Source organism: Anomaloglossus baeobatrachus, chromosome 2 (genome assembly GCF_048569485.1).
Source record: "Anomaloglossus baeobatrachus isolate aAnoBae1 chromosome 2, aAnoBae1.hap1, whole genome shotgun sequence".
Lineage (NCBI taxonomy): Eukaryota > Metazoa > Chordata > Amphibia > Anura > Aromobatidae > Anomaloglossus > Anomaloglossus baeobatrachus.
In genome coordinates, this window is record NC_134354.1 from 234,370,580 (window position 1) to 234,388,071 (window position 17,492).

Genomic DNA, 17,492 nt, shown 5'->3' on the forward strand with positions numbered 1-17,492 from the left:
GGGTGTATAGTCAGAGGGGAGGGGTTACACTTTTTAAAGTGTAATACTTTGTGTGGCCTCCGGAGGCAGAAGCTATACACCCAATTCTCTGGGTCTCCCAATGGAGTGACAAAGAAATATTTAAGTTATGTGTCCACGATCAGGACTCACTGCGTCCTGGACGCAGCGGATCCTGACCGGTGGGGCCGCGTATCTCCTCTGCAGGAGAACGCAGGAGACCACAGCTGACTGTGCCCACGATCAGGGTCACTGCGCTGTTGTCTCTCACTTGTGTTCTCGCTACGGAGGACGCAGGTAATTCTGCAGCAAGTAACTAACATGCTGCCTTCTGGAAAGACGCACCGCAGGTCAGTGTTTGCTGGAGAAAAAAGAAGCATAGTGGGCATGGGATTTCTAGAAATCCCATCCACTAAGCTTGTACTGTACAACGCAGTGTTTTGCTGAAGCATGCCACGTCCAAAACGCTGCAAACACTGATCGTGGGAACGCACTCTAAAAATAAATTCTTGTATTCTGCAGAGGCGTCTGAATCAGACCATCCTATGTGACATCAGTGGGGTTAAGAAAAGAGCAGCTGCTGAGAAAAGTAGAGAGAGGTACTAGTTCTGTTTCTAGTATTTGATCTCTCCACAGGGCAGGGATTCCCAGCAAGACCCCGATAATGGTGAATATATACATAATTATGTATTAGGTTTTAAAAGTTTTCCTGTGATTCTACACCTATTCTTTGAACCCTTATATGTGTGATTGATGAGGGACCCCGATCGATCAGCAAAACAAGGGAACAGTGGTGTTAACTAGAGCACCACGGCCTCTTTTATTTAGTTCATAGTGTCTGGTACCGTGAGCGAGACAGAGCGGCAGTACCAGACACAGCAGTGTGTACTGCAATAAATGGTCTGCAACCTAAACATTGGGAAGGATTTCTTACCAATAACATTACTGAAAGTACAACACAACTCACCAACAGGAGAAAAGATGATTTCGCAGGAAGGTGCTTGTAAGCAGGGGGAGGTCTGATTTCTTCACTTTGTGCCTCAAAGCATGGAAGAAACACTGGTTTAATAAGCTGTCCATGGCTTCTATAGTGAGATAAAGGAAGAAAATTCTTATGTGAAGCATTAATGCAAACCAACACAAAGGATAAATATAGTATTTTTTAAATCTTGTTTCTGGCAACCTAATACATAGCTGGGACTAGGGTCTAGATATTCACAATTAGTAAATGTAAAATATGTATCACTAACTTAAAGGAGAAAGCTAGGGGATTTTAAAAGATGAAAGCTGAAGTTGGGATCTCCACTGTCCTACTATTTTGACAGTGATGTGAGACTTCCTGACTCTGCGCTGGGAGTTACCACAAAGTAAGGGGGAGATTGCATATGAACATTAAACATCTATATCTTACTTCATGCTGCATGTAATGATATCTGCAGCAATGTAAAAAGGATTCATGTGTATTATTGAACAGCTAAAAGAAATAGGTACAAATTAAAAATCTGCCACAGCTTTTACTTGGTGTTTATCTTGTGGACACTTCATATAGTGAGACACTCCAATTAACCTTTTAGAAGCAGATTTTCCTTACTAATAGATTAATCAATTATAATCAGCCCATTTCCTTTTCTGTAATGGTAAACCTGCTCCTAAACATGAGATAGTCATAGTATCTCTCCCAACTTCAGAATACACTCAGGTCAGCCAAGCACTCCAGGATTTTCAACGGATAGAGATGAGAAAGCTGTTGCCTTAGGCCAAGTTCACACTTCTGTTGTTTTACATCAGTCACAATCCGTCGCCTTTAGGAATTACGGTATCTTGCAAAATATTTTGCAGGAATCCATTTTTTTCCTCGTAGGCTTCTATTAGCGACGGAGTGTGACTGGTGGCCCTGCGTTTCATCCGCCGCGTGATGGATCAGTCATTTACTGACTGACCAGCAGGCGGGAGCAACGCTGAATGTAACGTTTTTTGTGTGCGGCGGATCGTTTTTTTACTGTGAGCATGCGCACAGTAAAAAACCATGATCGACTGTAAATTCAGTTCCAGAGGTCGGAACGATCAGCTGATTGGCTGGCAGCCGGAAATTATGAACAATCAGCCGATCACCGGCTATTGTGAACGATCAGCTGATCAGCCGGCTATTGTGAATGATCAGCCGATCAGCCGGCTATTGTGAATGATCAGACGATCGCCCGGCTATTGTGAACGATCAGCTGATCGCCCGGCTAATTGTGAACGATCAGCTGATCGCCCGGCTATTGTGAACGATCAGCTGATCGCCCGGCTATTGTGAACAATCAGCTGTTCGCCCGGCTATTGTGAACGATCAGCTGATCGTTCACAATAGTCGGCCGCCGGTAAAACAGTAAAAAAAAACTAAACACAACGGATCTTTTTTTGCAGCATCAGTCACATCAGTTGTGCCACTATCTGCAACGCATCCGTTGCATCAGTGTGAACTTAGCCTTATACCTTAAGTCGGGTGGCCCTATACATAAAAGATATCCAGCCTATTCTGCCAAAATTAGTAGGTTAGGCAGACTTTCACCTAATGTAAGGGGAAGCCTTAAAGAGGACTTGGTACCAGTGGCCATTTTCCGCTTAATTTGTGTATTTCTTTACTACTCTGAATATTGTCTTTAATCTGCCCTAAGACACCCTAAGGTCACGTCTCGTGAGGATCATATAAGCAACACCCCTTTGGTAAAGCCCATAAAATAATCACATTGGGTGCACTAAAAAAAAAAAAAAAAAAAAAAAAAACACCAAGCTCATATCTCTGGAAACTGCTGTAAAAAAACAAACAAAAACAATGGAATGATCATGGAAAAAGTGGGTATAATAAAATGTGGAACAAAATGGTCACTTTTGACCTGGTGACAGGATCGCTTTTACAGATTATGCCAGTGAGCATTTGCTTATGTCTACGTGGACCGGGTAAATAGTTACCTTGTGGGGATACGTGACAACCTTCACTTGAGTCCTGCGTTTCCTCTGGGTCTTCCTCTTCACCAATGTCTTCACCTTCCTGCAGTGTATCAGCTGCTACTTCAACCAGGCACAACGTTTCCAGTTGTGTTTCGGGTACATGGGTTTCAGGCACCGAGTTTTGGGGGATGAATGGTTCCTCCTGTTCTGCTACAGGTGCGGGCTCTGTCTCCACAGGAGCAATGACTGGAGGACCCGACTTGTCACCATAGGCCCTGCCATAAACACATTGCTTATATGTAATACCCAGCTTGGCTCAGTCACAAAATGTTCTTGTACTTGTTACTCCATTCTTGGGATTACAGCACACAGTAGGTGTGCTGACAATTATTACTTTACACATGAAACCTATGTACTAACATTATGTACATGTGATCCATCCTAAGCCTACAGCACAGCGGTACTCTAGTAATAGTGGTCACTTTCTTACCATAGTTGATCTTTGTACGTGTGTAAAATATTAAAGCCTTTCCCCTTCATTCCAGAAGCCAACATCTCTCTTGTGGACATAGTGGACACACCAATTGCTACAGGAGCCCTGCACAAAAAATAACAAATAAAAATGTGTGGAGCCTGCTGCCCAAAGATACTGCATTGTGGTGCGGAAACACAAAACAGCTACGAGGGAAAAGCAGAACTGCCCATCAAGGGCTGCTCTGTACAAGCAGCAAATGTTACTGGCAATGTACTCATATTTCAGCCATAACCGTCATTTTAGGTTTTATTCCATAAATCAATAGTGCATATGAATATAAGCTATTTTGTAATATTTCTTATCAGACAAATCTGCTTCTTTCTCTGCCAGAATTGATCGGTCATTATCAACATTCCCAATTCTGAGGTAAAATCTGTATTCAGTGAAGACTTTCCCTTTACTGAGATAGGAGATGGCAGTTGAAGAATGCGAGAGATTAGTGCTTGGACATAGGTGTGTTACACACAGGTCTGGAACACTGTGGGACAGATATTTTTATGCCCATTCACACTTAGACTATATTATACTATTACGTGAAATATAAGGAAGAAACCTCCGAAATGTACATCGGGGTTACGGGCAGTGTACATTTACATTGAGGTAATGTGCTTGATTTTTTTCCTGCCTAATTAATTTCATTTAGTCCATTGAGTTTTTGCCATAAGCACCTGGTGGGTTACAGCAATCATACTCTGATGCCATCTGGCGTACTAATCAATTCCCTCACACTACTAGTTATTTAGATTGTTTATCAACGTGTTACACTGCTGCACTATGGAATCTATTTTTTCTATTCCTTGGTAGTCTGCTGACAGTGCATCACAACTAGCAGTTATAATATAGCAGTGAATGCAGCCTGTGAATTAATTGACCTTACAATATTATTACTATTTGCACTTTATTTATTATATAGTACTGTGGTCACTACTTATTATAAATTTATTATATAATATAATATATATTTTAATATATTTAGTACTCATTTTTTGATACCAGGGTGTATTTGATATTAATATTCTGCAAACCTGCACTTTATATGTATTAATTATCAATTTTGATTAGTGATTTTTTTACTACCATTGAATATATTATATAATGATCCAATGTGCCAGAATAGTTGTATTTATTGAATATTTAATTGTCATATATATATATATATATATATATATATTATATATATATATTATATATATACATACACACACACATATATAGGCAAATACTCTAATATTATATATTACATGTGTTTCTTTTTTGTGGAATTGTTAATTTGATAAATTATACTATTTAATCTGATGGCCTCTTATTTATGACATCATTTTCATATAACTATATTTTTATGGAGCGATGATAGATGTATGGATATATTATTAATTTATTTATGCATTCCATACATTTTTCCTATAATTTATTATATTACCATATATTCACACTTTATATTTCATTGTATTTATCATCTGTCATATCTAAATTGCCACAGTATTATATTTTTATATATATATACCACTTGATTAATATATTTACACTAGGTATACATGTATATATGTGATTTGATATGAGACAAAACTATTTTTTATAAGCAGTAAATAATAATAATATTTGTATATATCACACACCGCCCTATTTTTCTACGTGTTTATGTGATTTCATTCCCTATCCTGGTTTTAATATTTTTAAATTAATTCAATAAACTATTTCTATATTTGACCTTTTGTCTGTTTTTCTTAGTGAATATTTAAATTGTACTATTATGGAGAATACCTGTTTCCCACTAATATGACGGCACACAGACTGCCCCGTTGAACCTCTGGAAGGCCTGTAGGTGGCACCACAACGCCAGGCAGCATCAGATCTGGAATAGACACAAACATCAGCACATGGATACGGTGGGAAACTTTCTCCTAGTAATGACATCCTTTGTAGGTTGTAGGGCAGGGCAGCCACTTCACGATTAGCTATTATTCTTACTTTCCACGTTTCGCAACAAACAATGTGTCATCATGTTTGTATCATAGGCGTTCAGTTATGTTATATCTGCCCTTTTTTCTATTTGTTTAATAAGCACGCAGCTCAAAACACCAAAACAATCCTTTAGCTAATGTTTCAGTACAGGAAAAACTATATCCACAAGGAAAGGAGTATGAAGACATTACAGCACAGGATCATATCTGATTCTTTTTGTGAGGTAAAACATTTCCCCTGCCTATTTTTTAAAAAAATGTTTTACCTCAAAGAAAGAATCCGCTATGATCCTGTACTGTAATGTCTGTATACTTTTTATTTCTCCACGGCCCAGGAGATGTAGTGTATGATCAGATCTTGTCCCTGTAAGGACAGAAACATTCAGTATATAAGATTATCTCCGCATAGGAACATATTTTCTAAACACATCCAATTGTAGAACTTATTATTATTTCAAGATCTACTGATTAAATCAACTTTGTTTGTGGGGAAACTCCTCTAAAACACTATTCCACAAGACCCCAAAATATAGCAGAAAAATAATGACTATCAGAGGTCGTCAATCAGCAGATATCATGCGTGTAAGACAACTGATGGATTTATATTTACATTCTTGATGTATTTTAGGAGGGCACAGTCTTTAAGAAGGTACTTCAACCTGATCTAGTGTTACAGTTAGTGAAATGGTTAATAAAAACAAAATGTGCTTAGGGGATAACAAGGACGACCCAGAAATAGCAAGTAGCAGGTGTCTTGCCTGCTGTATACCACCATACAGTCTAGATTACCAGTTGCTATCGAAAAGTCCCACATTTCAGCAAAGACAATTTGGAAGAAAACAATGCAGGAACCAATATAGCTGTTAAAGTTCTGTAATGGAGATGAAGGTAATACGGATCAACCAGTGGGAATAAATGACTGCTGATCGTTAAATATTTACTAATCAGCGGTGGCTTATTAGCCTGTTTACACAGCCGACCGCGATAAATGATGCACACTGAGCGATCTGCCATATATCGTTCCGTGCACAAACACTGCCATTGTTCTCAGCAGCACAGGATGATGCGGTGCCAAGAATGATGCACAGTGCATGGCTGCATTTGGCTTGGTCTACAGGTGGTCAACAGCCTGTTTACACTGCAAAATTATCTAGGAACAAGACGTCCTAAGAACGCTCATATAAAGTGATGGGCGATCCCCCAATGTTCATGTTCGGGAGCTTCGTCCGAACCTTTTGTAAAGATAGAGTTCGGGTTCTCAGATAACGCGAATTTGCGTTCGAACACCGAACTTGGACTTTACATTTATGGGATGGGGCGGGGGGGCTGTAAAATAAAGAATATAGTTAATAATAAACATTGTCATTATACTTACAGGTCCCGCAATGCGTCCTGCAGACTCTGTCTCCTGTCCGCTTCTGCTTGCGGGTCCGATCACTGCTGTGCCCCCGGGTAACCACCATTGACTACAGGACCTTCCAAGCTCCTGTAAGTCAAAAGTAGCAGAGCTGAAGATGCTCGCCTGCCTTTGGACTACGTTGGAGGGTTTTCTTTGAGTAATAAAGATTAAGTCCTAAATATCTTTTGTTTTATTTTTAATAAAATATTTTTTCTCTGTGTTGTTGTGTTATTTTACTGTTAAAATAAAAGACAATCACAAACGCTTTCACAGACGCCCATTTTGCGCGACAGCGTCTGTGATTGGCTGTTGGGTCCCTCACACATATAGTAGTGTAAAAAATAAATAATTAAAAAAAAATTACGTAGTGCTCCGCAGTATTTTTTATTCTCAGCGCACATAAAGCCGATGGCTACGGGCTGCCACCCCATCTGCCTGGCTTTACCTTGGCTGGCAATCAAAATACAGGAAGACCATTATTTTTTTTTAATTATTTAAAAAATAATTTAAAAAAAAAAAATGCGGGAGTTCCCACCGTATTTGATCGCCAGTCAGGTAAAGCCAGGCAGCTGGAGGCTGGGATTCTTAGCGTTGTAAGGCCCAAGCAATCAGGGCCCCCCATGCTAAAAAACGCAGCCTCCCCTAGAAATGGCGCATTGTTTCTTAGCGCCATTTCCAGGTGCTTTACCTGGCTCGTCCAGCGGCCCTGATGGCAGTGGCACTCTGGGTAATAGTGGGGTTCATACCAGCTTTGTATTTTCAGCCGGGTACTAAGCCCAAAATTCATAGTGTCACGCCAAATTAGACATGGCCACTATGAATTTCTAGTAAACAACAAAAAAAAAACACAAACCCCCCCCAAAAAACACAACACATAGAAAAATGTTTTTTTATTAGAAATAAAACAAAAAAACATTTAGAGACTGCATCTTCATTATAAAAATTCCTTAGTCCGACGTAGTCCAACGGTAGAGAAATGTCAGCTCTGCTTCATCACTCTGTACAGACAAGCGTCTATACAGAGCAAGAAGCAGGCTGACACTGAGTGTATGATTCCACTTGCGTATGACTCATGTGAGTCTCGCATTGCATCACCCCGCATGGACTGACACTCTCCTGACAGGAGCGCCTCAGCTGCATGGAAATACATGCAGTCGATCCGCTCCTGTCGGGAGAGTGTGCGCAGTGCAGGGAAAGACTCGAACAGTGACAGTTAAAGTTCAATTGAGTCCATGAGCCATAGGTGAACCCTGACATCATCGCGAACACGGCCGAAAACAGCCGAAGACTGCCGAGTGACTAATAGTGCAATGAATACCCCCGGAAGTTAACAGGGCCTTCATAGCCATGTGACCAGTCTGTAAGCCAATGTCTGTACAACATTCACACCAGACTGGTCACATGGCTATGACGTCAAGGCAGGTCCTTTAGTCAGTGGTGGTTACCCGGGGGCACAGCAATGATCGGAAGCAGAAGCGGCCGGGAGACAGTCTGCAGGACGTGTCGCGGGGCTTGTAAGTATAATCATAATTTTTTAATAATGTGCTTGTTTTTACAGCCCGTGGACCCGAACTGTAACACGAGCTTCCCAGGAAAGCTTGTGATCAGGATCGTGCTCGCTCATCACTAGTCATTACGAGTACAGAGCACCCGAGCTTGGTAGTGCTCGCTCATCACTAGTCATTCTGCAGTGAGCCGGAGCATACGTACTGGAGACTCCCTGTTTGGGCCACTGGCTTTACATGCCTTTGCACATGCACCGATCCCTGTGCAGTGATATTTTTCCTGTCAGAACAACAGACACCACAACAGAGCCCAGCACAGAGGTGTTGTGATCTGAGCCAATGGCATATGACTGCCCCTTTTGAAGATCATGTTATCATGTCTAATTGTGCAACTAAGAGTCTGATGTTAAACAGGAGCTGTCAAAAGAGGCCAGGTTTTGCTAGTTTAGATTTTTATTTTTTTTAAATCCACCATATCCAGAGACATGGACCTTCATATTTAGTGCTAATGCAAATAACAAACAAACAAAAATATTTGTAGGAGCAATAGGAATAAAATGAGAGCAAACACTGCCTGTATTTTGTTTGGTAATTAGGTGCCTTTTATAGATCTTAATTGGGAACAAACGATCGTCCTCCCATTAATAGACTGTCTAAATTGATCTTTATGCACCATGGTTTTGTAACAAATTGTCCAACAAGCTCATATAGGTTGGATGGTCAGGTTTCCATGTACTATTGGCCATATATTGCATTAAAACACATTTAGCAAAAAGCTGGGTATTTGCCCTCTCCCTGGAAACAGAATAAAGCAAACAGATGACATTAGTACTATCCATCTTTACAGGAAGTTTTGGATTTAAACATTTACCATCACACGGGGTTAAAAAAAAAAAAAAGAAAAAAAAATACTCCATAAAACTCCATAAGTTTTTTTTTAATATAACTACAATAATCCAGAATATTACCTGCTCCGCCAGACATTTTTTCAAGAACCGGTGGCCAAGTGGTAAAAGCTGGAAGAAGATCTGGAAAACTCCATAGGGAATAAACTGCAGAAGTAAATAGAAAGAGTGAATATTTACAATGTATGCTGGTGTAAGCTACAGGGCATTATGCTCATCTGTGATTCTACCAATAGGTCAAAGCTTCCCCTATTAAAGGGAATCTGTCACCAGGTTTTTGCCCCCTAACCTGAGAGCAGCATAACATAGAGACAGAGACCCTGATTCCAGCCATGTGTCACTTACTGGGCTGCTTGCTGTAGTTTAGATAAAAATTGTAATTTTTGATGCCAGCGGTTTTGACATTAATTGTTTGTAGAGTGACTGGAACGTTTATACCGGCATGAAAATAACTATGTAATTTACACTCCATAGTTAGTTCAACAATAAAACCCCAACACTTCAACTCAGCATTAAAATCATTATTTTCGGCAGCACATCATCCTGTGTAAACGACAATGTTTGGTGCCACGAGCATATCCCCACTGCCTGCAATGCAATGATTATATAGACTTATTTGGCAAATAATCTGGACTGGATATTCCTAAATCTGATGAATATGCACTCTGTTATTTGCATGTGCCTTCACTTTGCTCAACATTGAAACGCAACACCAAGAAGGAAAAGTGGTGAAATTGTGGAACTCATGGGATGGGTAGCCATGTTAGTGATATGCAAATGTTGAAAAAATGGAAACAAAATTTTCTAAATCTCTTGATTTATTCAGTATCGAGTATGAGCTCCATGCGTAGAAGTACACAAACTTGCACACCTTGGCTGTCATCAGTGAGGTTATTGATGGTCGGGGGAAAGTTCTGCCTTGCTGAATGTCCTTAGGCCAACAAATCAACATTTGCAATTGCCAAACCAATGAAGGCCCAGATCTGCTTGATGGGAGACAAGTCTGGAGATGCTGCAGGCAATGGTAGCACGCTTAGGCCATTCAAGCTGCAAAGGGTATGGCTTGTGGCATTTTAGAGAAATGGCCATACCACTGGTTTCACGACCATTCAATGTAATGCCGAGCTCTTACTGTACATGGGATGAAGCCTAATGAAGTCCAGGTACTGTACATTATGACACCTTGCACTACAAGAAAGAGTTTGCATGACAGACTATGAGGCAGACATTCAACTACAGGTTTACATTAACCTCACACCACCGCTCTCAAAAGACCATCATGGTTAAGACCAAGACGGCAATGGAGGACTGTCATCTTCAGTGATAAGTTTGATTTTATCTTGGAACCAATGATAGCCAGAGTTTGCTCTGGAGTCTACACAGACAATGCCAAGAAGAGGCCTTCACGAGGGAATGTACATATTGTGGGGTGGCATATTGTACGGTAGCTGGACCCCTCTAATCTTCCTTCCAGTTTCTGTAATATTTGCTACCTGTTACTTCTGCTATTATGTGACACTTGTTGGCTTAATCATGAAACCATGGCCTGCAGAATCTCTAGATTTATGCTTATAGAGCACATCTGAGACGTCATTTGTCGGCACTTGTAAAGGGAGCTGCCAGAGGTGGATCTTGATGATTTTGCGTGTCAAAGTGCATTCAGAGTGGTAGAACATTTTGATACTATGAGAGGTTTTGAAAAAAATGTTCTGTTTTTCATAATTTCCATATTATTATTTCCATTGATCCTGTGATTTCTATAACGCCACGCCTTCTTCACGTTAAAGAGCATTCCAAATAGATATGAATGTCTCTGTGCTTTTTACATGTGAATATCTAATCCCAGCAGTAGAGAAAGCGACACACGAGGGAGGTCAGTAAATAATTAAGTACTGTAATTTCACATATTGCAATTTTTTCATATACTAGTGGTCAGCATGACTAAACTAGGCCATTAAAACAGGCCATCAGGCTTTCACATACCCAATCAGCGGTCATTTAAAGGCTGTGGTTGGCTCCTCTAAATGAATCTTTACTTTTTTTCTGGTCCTGGAAAATTCTAGTTGAGTTTGTGCTGAATTATATTTTCCAGCTTTGCTATAGCTCCTGTAGATATGGCATAGAATACAGCCGCACATGATCACTCCAGGCTGCAGTTGCCAGGGGTGATCATGCGGGCCGGCTGTTTATCCCTCGCCCATCATCCCGCCCACCTGTCAGTGCAGGCTTCAGCGCTGAGAGATGATGGGCGGGATGATGGGCGTGCATATTAAATGAGCAGGTCCACGAGGTCACGGCAGGCTGCTACAACCTGCTCGTGCCCCCGATGACCCGCTCCACTGCAGCACCCTCATTCCCCGCAGCCCTATATTCAGACCATAAGACGCACCCCCCACTTTCCCCCAACATTTGGGGGGAAAAAAAGTGTGTCTTATAGTCCGAAAAATACGGTACTTACTTACTGCATGGTATTTGCTCATTGGTTTTTACCCTAGGTTTTCTCTGTTTATGTCAGTATGAATACGCACCTACACATTAAAGTTATACTGACCGGTATGCCGACTCCTTTTTCCGGTTTTGTTGAATCATAATTGTAGTAAAGATCAAGATGGCACTCGAAGGGTTCGTAGTGCGTGTCTTAGGGATGGCACTCCATGAACATACAGGATGAAGAAGACCGACGCTCAGTCTTGTAAATTAATTATAGCAGACCATTTAAAACATAATATCATCATATGTGACGCATTTTGCCTCTATTCGAGCCAAAAGGTGTCACATTGTTTAATTCTCTATAATTTAGAAGAGTGAGCGCCGGTCTTCTTCACACGTGGTGAATTATTGGAATGTTATTTATTGGTCATTATTAGATCTCTTGGTAATACAATTTTCTATATGTATTACTGAACAAGACAAGCTTGCTTTGGTAGACTATAAAACGCATTATGATCACTTGGATTCATGACTCTGCTGTATTCTTGGAAAGTATTAGAGGGACATAAATCACAAGCTGTCTGGAGAGCTCTGCCCTAAATGTTCCCTATCCATATAAAATAATGCCTTATTAAAGAGGCAGGGAGGGTGTGGCTGTGCTTTATTAACGTGACATGCATGCACGACAGTATAGTAATCATCAACACACCTTTATTTCCCAACTCTTACTTCATTAACACGAGTGACACCACTTCCAAAATGCTACAATAACACAGCAGATCGAAGAATATATTCCTTTACAGGTAAAATATAAGGACTGACAGCAAATGAATGAAACCTAACATTATAAAGTAAGACTGCAAGGACCTCATACAGTTTAATGTCGGCCTACTCAGCCAACCATGTGTATTGTGGCCTCGTGACTCCTCTGACATGACCCATGCTTTGGCTTTAGCAGAGGTGCCTGGCAGAGACTTGCAGCTTATTGTACTCTCCGCACTGAAAGCACAAGCTTTCTGAATTGCAGAATTGAGCAACTAAGTGTCATCCATGTCAGACTAGCTGAATGAGCAATATGGCTACCTTTAGACTCCAACAGGGCATTACACTCAGCTTTACCAAATGAATGACAGAACTGAAGAAATATGCATAGGCACACTGGTCATTATGACGTATGAGATGAGAGAACTAAGCTTAAATGAAATCTGTCAGCAAGTTTTTGCTCTGTAATCTGAAGACAGCATACAGCTAGGGTTCGCACAGAGAATTCAGGGATGTCTGTCTTGTCAAGGTCCAATGTGTTGTTTATTTGTTATGTTTGTTTAAGCAGCAGGATTTCTCATTGCTCAGACTACAATATCACAATCCGGCACACCCCCTCCTCTGCGTCACACCTCACTGTCAATGTACAATCTCTATGGAGAGCCTGGTGTGGGTGGGAACAGCTCTCAGCTCTTCTACATGGCTTATTCAAAAATTCTGAATGTGGCAGAATGGCTGCACCCAGTAATCTAAGTGATACATGGTTGGATTCATGATCTCTTAACTTACATTATGCTGCTCTCAGATGATTCAGCAAAAAACCTGCTGATAGATTCCCTTTAACCAGCAGAAAAGCTCTGTATACAGCTAAGGCTAGGTAGACATTGTGTTTGTACCCACAGTTAGGTGCACACACTCAAAAGGTATGTGTTCATCAGTGGCCACAGTCAGGATGAATACCGAGGAATCCGATGACTATAAGGACCCCAAACAATGTATAATGCATGGTATACATTTCTTTGCAGTGGTCCTCTGTATAGACAGCACAGACTGTTGTGCTTTCCTACAGAGAAATACAGGCGGTATGCAGACATATCTGCCAGGCACAGGCTCAAACAAAACACTTTTAGCCTCCAACTGGAGTATGGTCGCCTACGGCAATGTACAGTAAACGTCGAAAAAAGCGCTAATCGTATACTGTAGAGGTTAAGTGCACAGACACAGTACATACTTAGCCTAAAAGGCAGATATATTGGTCAGTGGAGGGAGACCTCAACTATTCGAATATAAATTAAAGAACAGAAAAATGCAGGTCCAGCAGAAGAAACAGGTTTTTGATAATTATAAGAGACAATTACCTTTTGCTGCTGATTCAGGACCCAACATTAAGGGGGCACTGCTAGTCCTAATATTAACCAATAGGCCAGGTCGCATATCAAATGTGCAGGTTGGGGGTTACTTAGGTAATAGTGATCAGAACATAATATGTTTTCATGCTTTAATAAGATGTATGGTAGAGGGGCTACAAGGGCACTAAATATCAAAAAGGTGAATTTCCCAAATTTTTAATGCATACAAGATGAACTTACTGCCATAAACGTGGACAATCTGAGAAATAAAAGTACACAAAGCAAATGGGACACTTTTCTAAGCATCCTGAGTAGGACCTGTGCACAATATACAGGGTGGTCTAAAAGTAGGTGGACAGTATGTGTAATAGGGTTATTAAACATGGTGTAAAGACAAACGGACTCAGTTGCCCTTAGCAATCAATCAGATTCCACCTTTCATTTCCCAAAGAGTCTGTGAAAAATGAAAAGTGGAATCTAATTGGTTGCTAAGGGCAGCTGCGTCAGTTTCACTTTACACCATGTTTGATAACCCTATTACACATACTGTCCACCTACTTTTGGACCACCCTATATACCCTATGGGAATAAACAAGATAGGAATAGGAAAAAACCTCTATGGCTAAACAGAGCTATAAGGGGCGTAATACATGACAAAAAGAAAGCATTTAAGGCATTTAAGCAAGAGAATAGAGAGGAAGAATTATATATATATATATATATATATATATATATATATATATATATATTATATATAAAAATATATATATGTATAATTAAATAAATTCTGTAAAAGACAAATAAAGGCAGAAAAGACCGAGACAGGGAGACTCATTGCCAGAGAAAGTAAAAATAATCCAAAATCATTCTTCAGCTACATAAACAGTAAGACACTCAAAAATTATAGTGTTGGACCCTCAAAGACAATGTCTGTGAAATTACAGAAGACGATAAGGGAAAGGCCAATTAAAAGCCTTTTTTCAACATTATTTACACAAAGAAAATCCCATGACATATGATATGACATGATCAGGGAGACTATACGTTTCCTATTAAATGTCACCTGCTTACCTCAGCAGGAAGTATGGCTGCCTCAAAATCCCTATAGTAGACAAATTCCCAGGCCCGGATGGCATACACCTCCGAGAACTGCAGGAATTAAGTACCATAATAGACAGACCATCATTTCTAAAAGTCCAGGATTCCATAATAACAGGGTTTGTACCACAGGACTGGTGCTTAGCAAATGTGGTGCCAATAGTCAAAAAAGGTGCAAAATTTAAGCCTGGAAATTTCATTTACTAAGCTCAATGTTATACAATTCTGTGAATCACCTAAAGGTGAAAAGTGCTCTCTACATCCCTAGATAAATTCCTCAAGAGGTGTAGTTTCTAAAATGAGGTCATTTGTGGGGGTTTATGTAAATTTTTCACATCAAAGCCTCTTCAAATATCTTCTAGCCAAATTAGCACTCAAAAATTCAAAATGACCTTCCTTTCCTTCCAAGCCCTGCCATGTACACAAACAGTAGTGTATGACCATATAGGGGGTATCAGTGTACTTAGGAGAAATTGCAAAATTTATTTTTTCATTTTTACGGCTCAACATTTTAAAATTCTGTGAAGCAGCTGTGGGTTCCAGGTGCTCACCACACATCTAGATAAATTACTCTAGGTGTGTAGTTTCCAAAATTGCGTCACTTGTGGGGGGTTTGTTTTGGCACATCAGGGGCTCTGCAAACGTGACATGGCATCCTCTTATCTATTGCGCTCCAAAAGTCAAATAGCTCTCCTTCCTTTCTGAGCCCTGCCATGCACCCAAACAGTAGTTTTCCAGCACATATGGTGTATCCCTGTACACAGGGGAAATTGCACAATAAATTGTATGGGGCATTTTCTCTTATTACCTTTGTGAAAATGCTAAATATAGGCTAAAGCAATATTTGTGTGTGTGAAAAAGTACAATTTTCATTTTTTTCTTCCACATTGCTTCAATTCCTGTGAAGCCCTGAACAGTTAATAATCTTCTTGGATTTGATTTTGAGCCCTTTGAGGGTCTCTTTTGGGTATTTTCTGTCACCTAGGGCTGTCAAAGTTTCATGTGATGTGGTCCCTAAAGAAAAAAATGGTTTTGTAAATTTTGTTGGAAAAATGAGACATTGCAGATAATCTTTTAACCCTTCTAATTGCATGATGTAATGCGATACAATGTGTTTAATCTTGTTTTTGTTATAACTGTTCTATTTACAAAATTTGAAAACCTAATAAAAACTATTGAATAATAATTTCCTAAAAAAAAATAAAAAAAAAAATGTTTCAAAAACTGCATTGATGTTAAGTAGACATGTTGAAAATATCATTTAGCAACTATTTTGTGTGACATAACTCTTTGGTTTAAGGGAATAAAAAGGTAAAAATTTTCAACATCTACCCCAAAATATTGATATTTTCACAAACGCACGCAAAAAATATCGTCCTAAATTTACCACTAACATAAATGTACAATGTGTCACGAAAAAAACAGTCTAAAGGGGGCTTTACACGCTACGATATCGTTAATGTTTTATCGTCGGTGTCACGTTGTTAGTGACGCACATCCGGCGTCATTAACGATATTGCAGCGTGCGATACTTACCAGCGACCTTAAGCGACCTCAAAAATGGTGAAAATCGTTCACCATGGAGAGGTCGTTCCAAAACCAAAAATCGGTAATGGTTGATTATCGATGTGGTTCGTCACTCCTGTGGCAGCACACATCGCTGTGTGTGACACCGCAGGAGCAAGGAACGTCCCCTTCCTGCCGCCGGCCGCAATGCGGAAAGCAGGAGGTGGGTGGGATGTTACGTCCCGCTCATCTCCGCCCCTCCGCTTTGATTGGCCGGCCGCTTAGTGAAGTCGCGGTGACATCGCTGTGATGCCGAACGTCCCTCCCCCTTGAGGGAGGGATTGTTCGGCAGTCACAGCGACGACGCCGACCAGGTAAGTGCGTGTGACGCTGCCGTAGCGATAATGTTCGCTACGGCAGCGAACACACGATATCGCACACACGACGGGGGCGGGTGCTTACACGCTCGATATCGCTAGCAATTGCTAGCGATGTTGTAGCGTGTAAAGCCCGCTTAAGGCTATGTTCACACTAGAAAAATTATTTTTCTTAAGACATTTCTTGAGAGTGAAGGATTAGCGCACCTACGTTAAAAAATGCACCAATAACGCATGTACGTTTTGGTGCGTTTTTTTTTTCAGGTTGGTCCCTGTGTTTTTTAATGCTTTTACAGCAATAAATAATCTACATAATAGATAGATAATCGATAGATACAGTGCGGGCCAAAAGTATTGGCACCCCTGCAATTCTGTCAGATAATACTCAGTTTCTTCTTGAAAATTATTGCAGTCACAAATTCTTTGGTATTATTATCTTCATTTAATTTGTCTTCAATGAAAAAAAAATAAAATTTGTCATAAAGCGAAATTGGATATAATTCCACACCAAACATATAAAAGGGGGTGGACAAAAGTATTGGCACTGTTTGAAAAATCATGTGATGCTTCTCTAATTTGTGTAATTAACAGCACCTGTAACTTACCTGTGGCACCTAACAGGTGTTGGCAATAACTAAATCACACTTGCAGCCAGATGACATGGATTAAAGTTGACTCAACCTCTGTCCTGTGACCTTGTGTGTACCACATTGAGCACGGAGAAAAGAAAGAAG

General features: G+C 40.2%; 1 protein-coding gene across 1 annotated transcript in view; it reads right to left on the reverse strand.

Annotated features, from left to right (window-relative positions):
• Nucleotides 1–17,492, reverse strand: part of EIF2D (eukaryotic translation initiation factor 2D) — a 102,719-nt gene that overhangs the window by 49,894 nt on the left and 35,333 nt on the right. The window contains exons 3-7 of the mRNA XM_075333692.1: nucleotides 9,300–9,383; nucleotides 5,228–5,318; nucleotides 3,422–3,529; nucleotides 2,953–3,206; nucleotides 965–1,082 (exon numbers count right to left, since the gene is read on the reverse strand). Coding sequence (XP_075189807.1) covers nucleotides 965–1,082; nucleotides 2,953–3,206; nucleotides 3,422–3,529; nucleotides 5,228–5,318; nucleotides 9,300–9,383 — 655 coding nt within the window. The remainder of the gene's footprint in view (nucleotides 1–964; nucleotides 1,083–2,952; nucleotides 3,207–3,421; nucleotides 3,530–5,227; nucleotides 5,319–9,299; nucleotides 9,384–17,492) is intronic.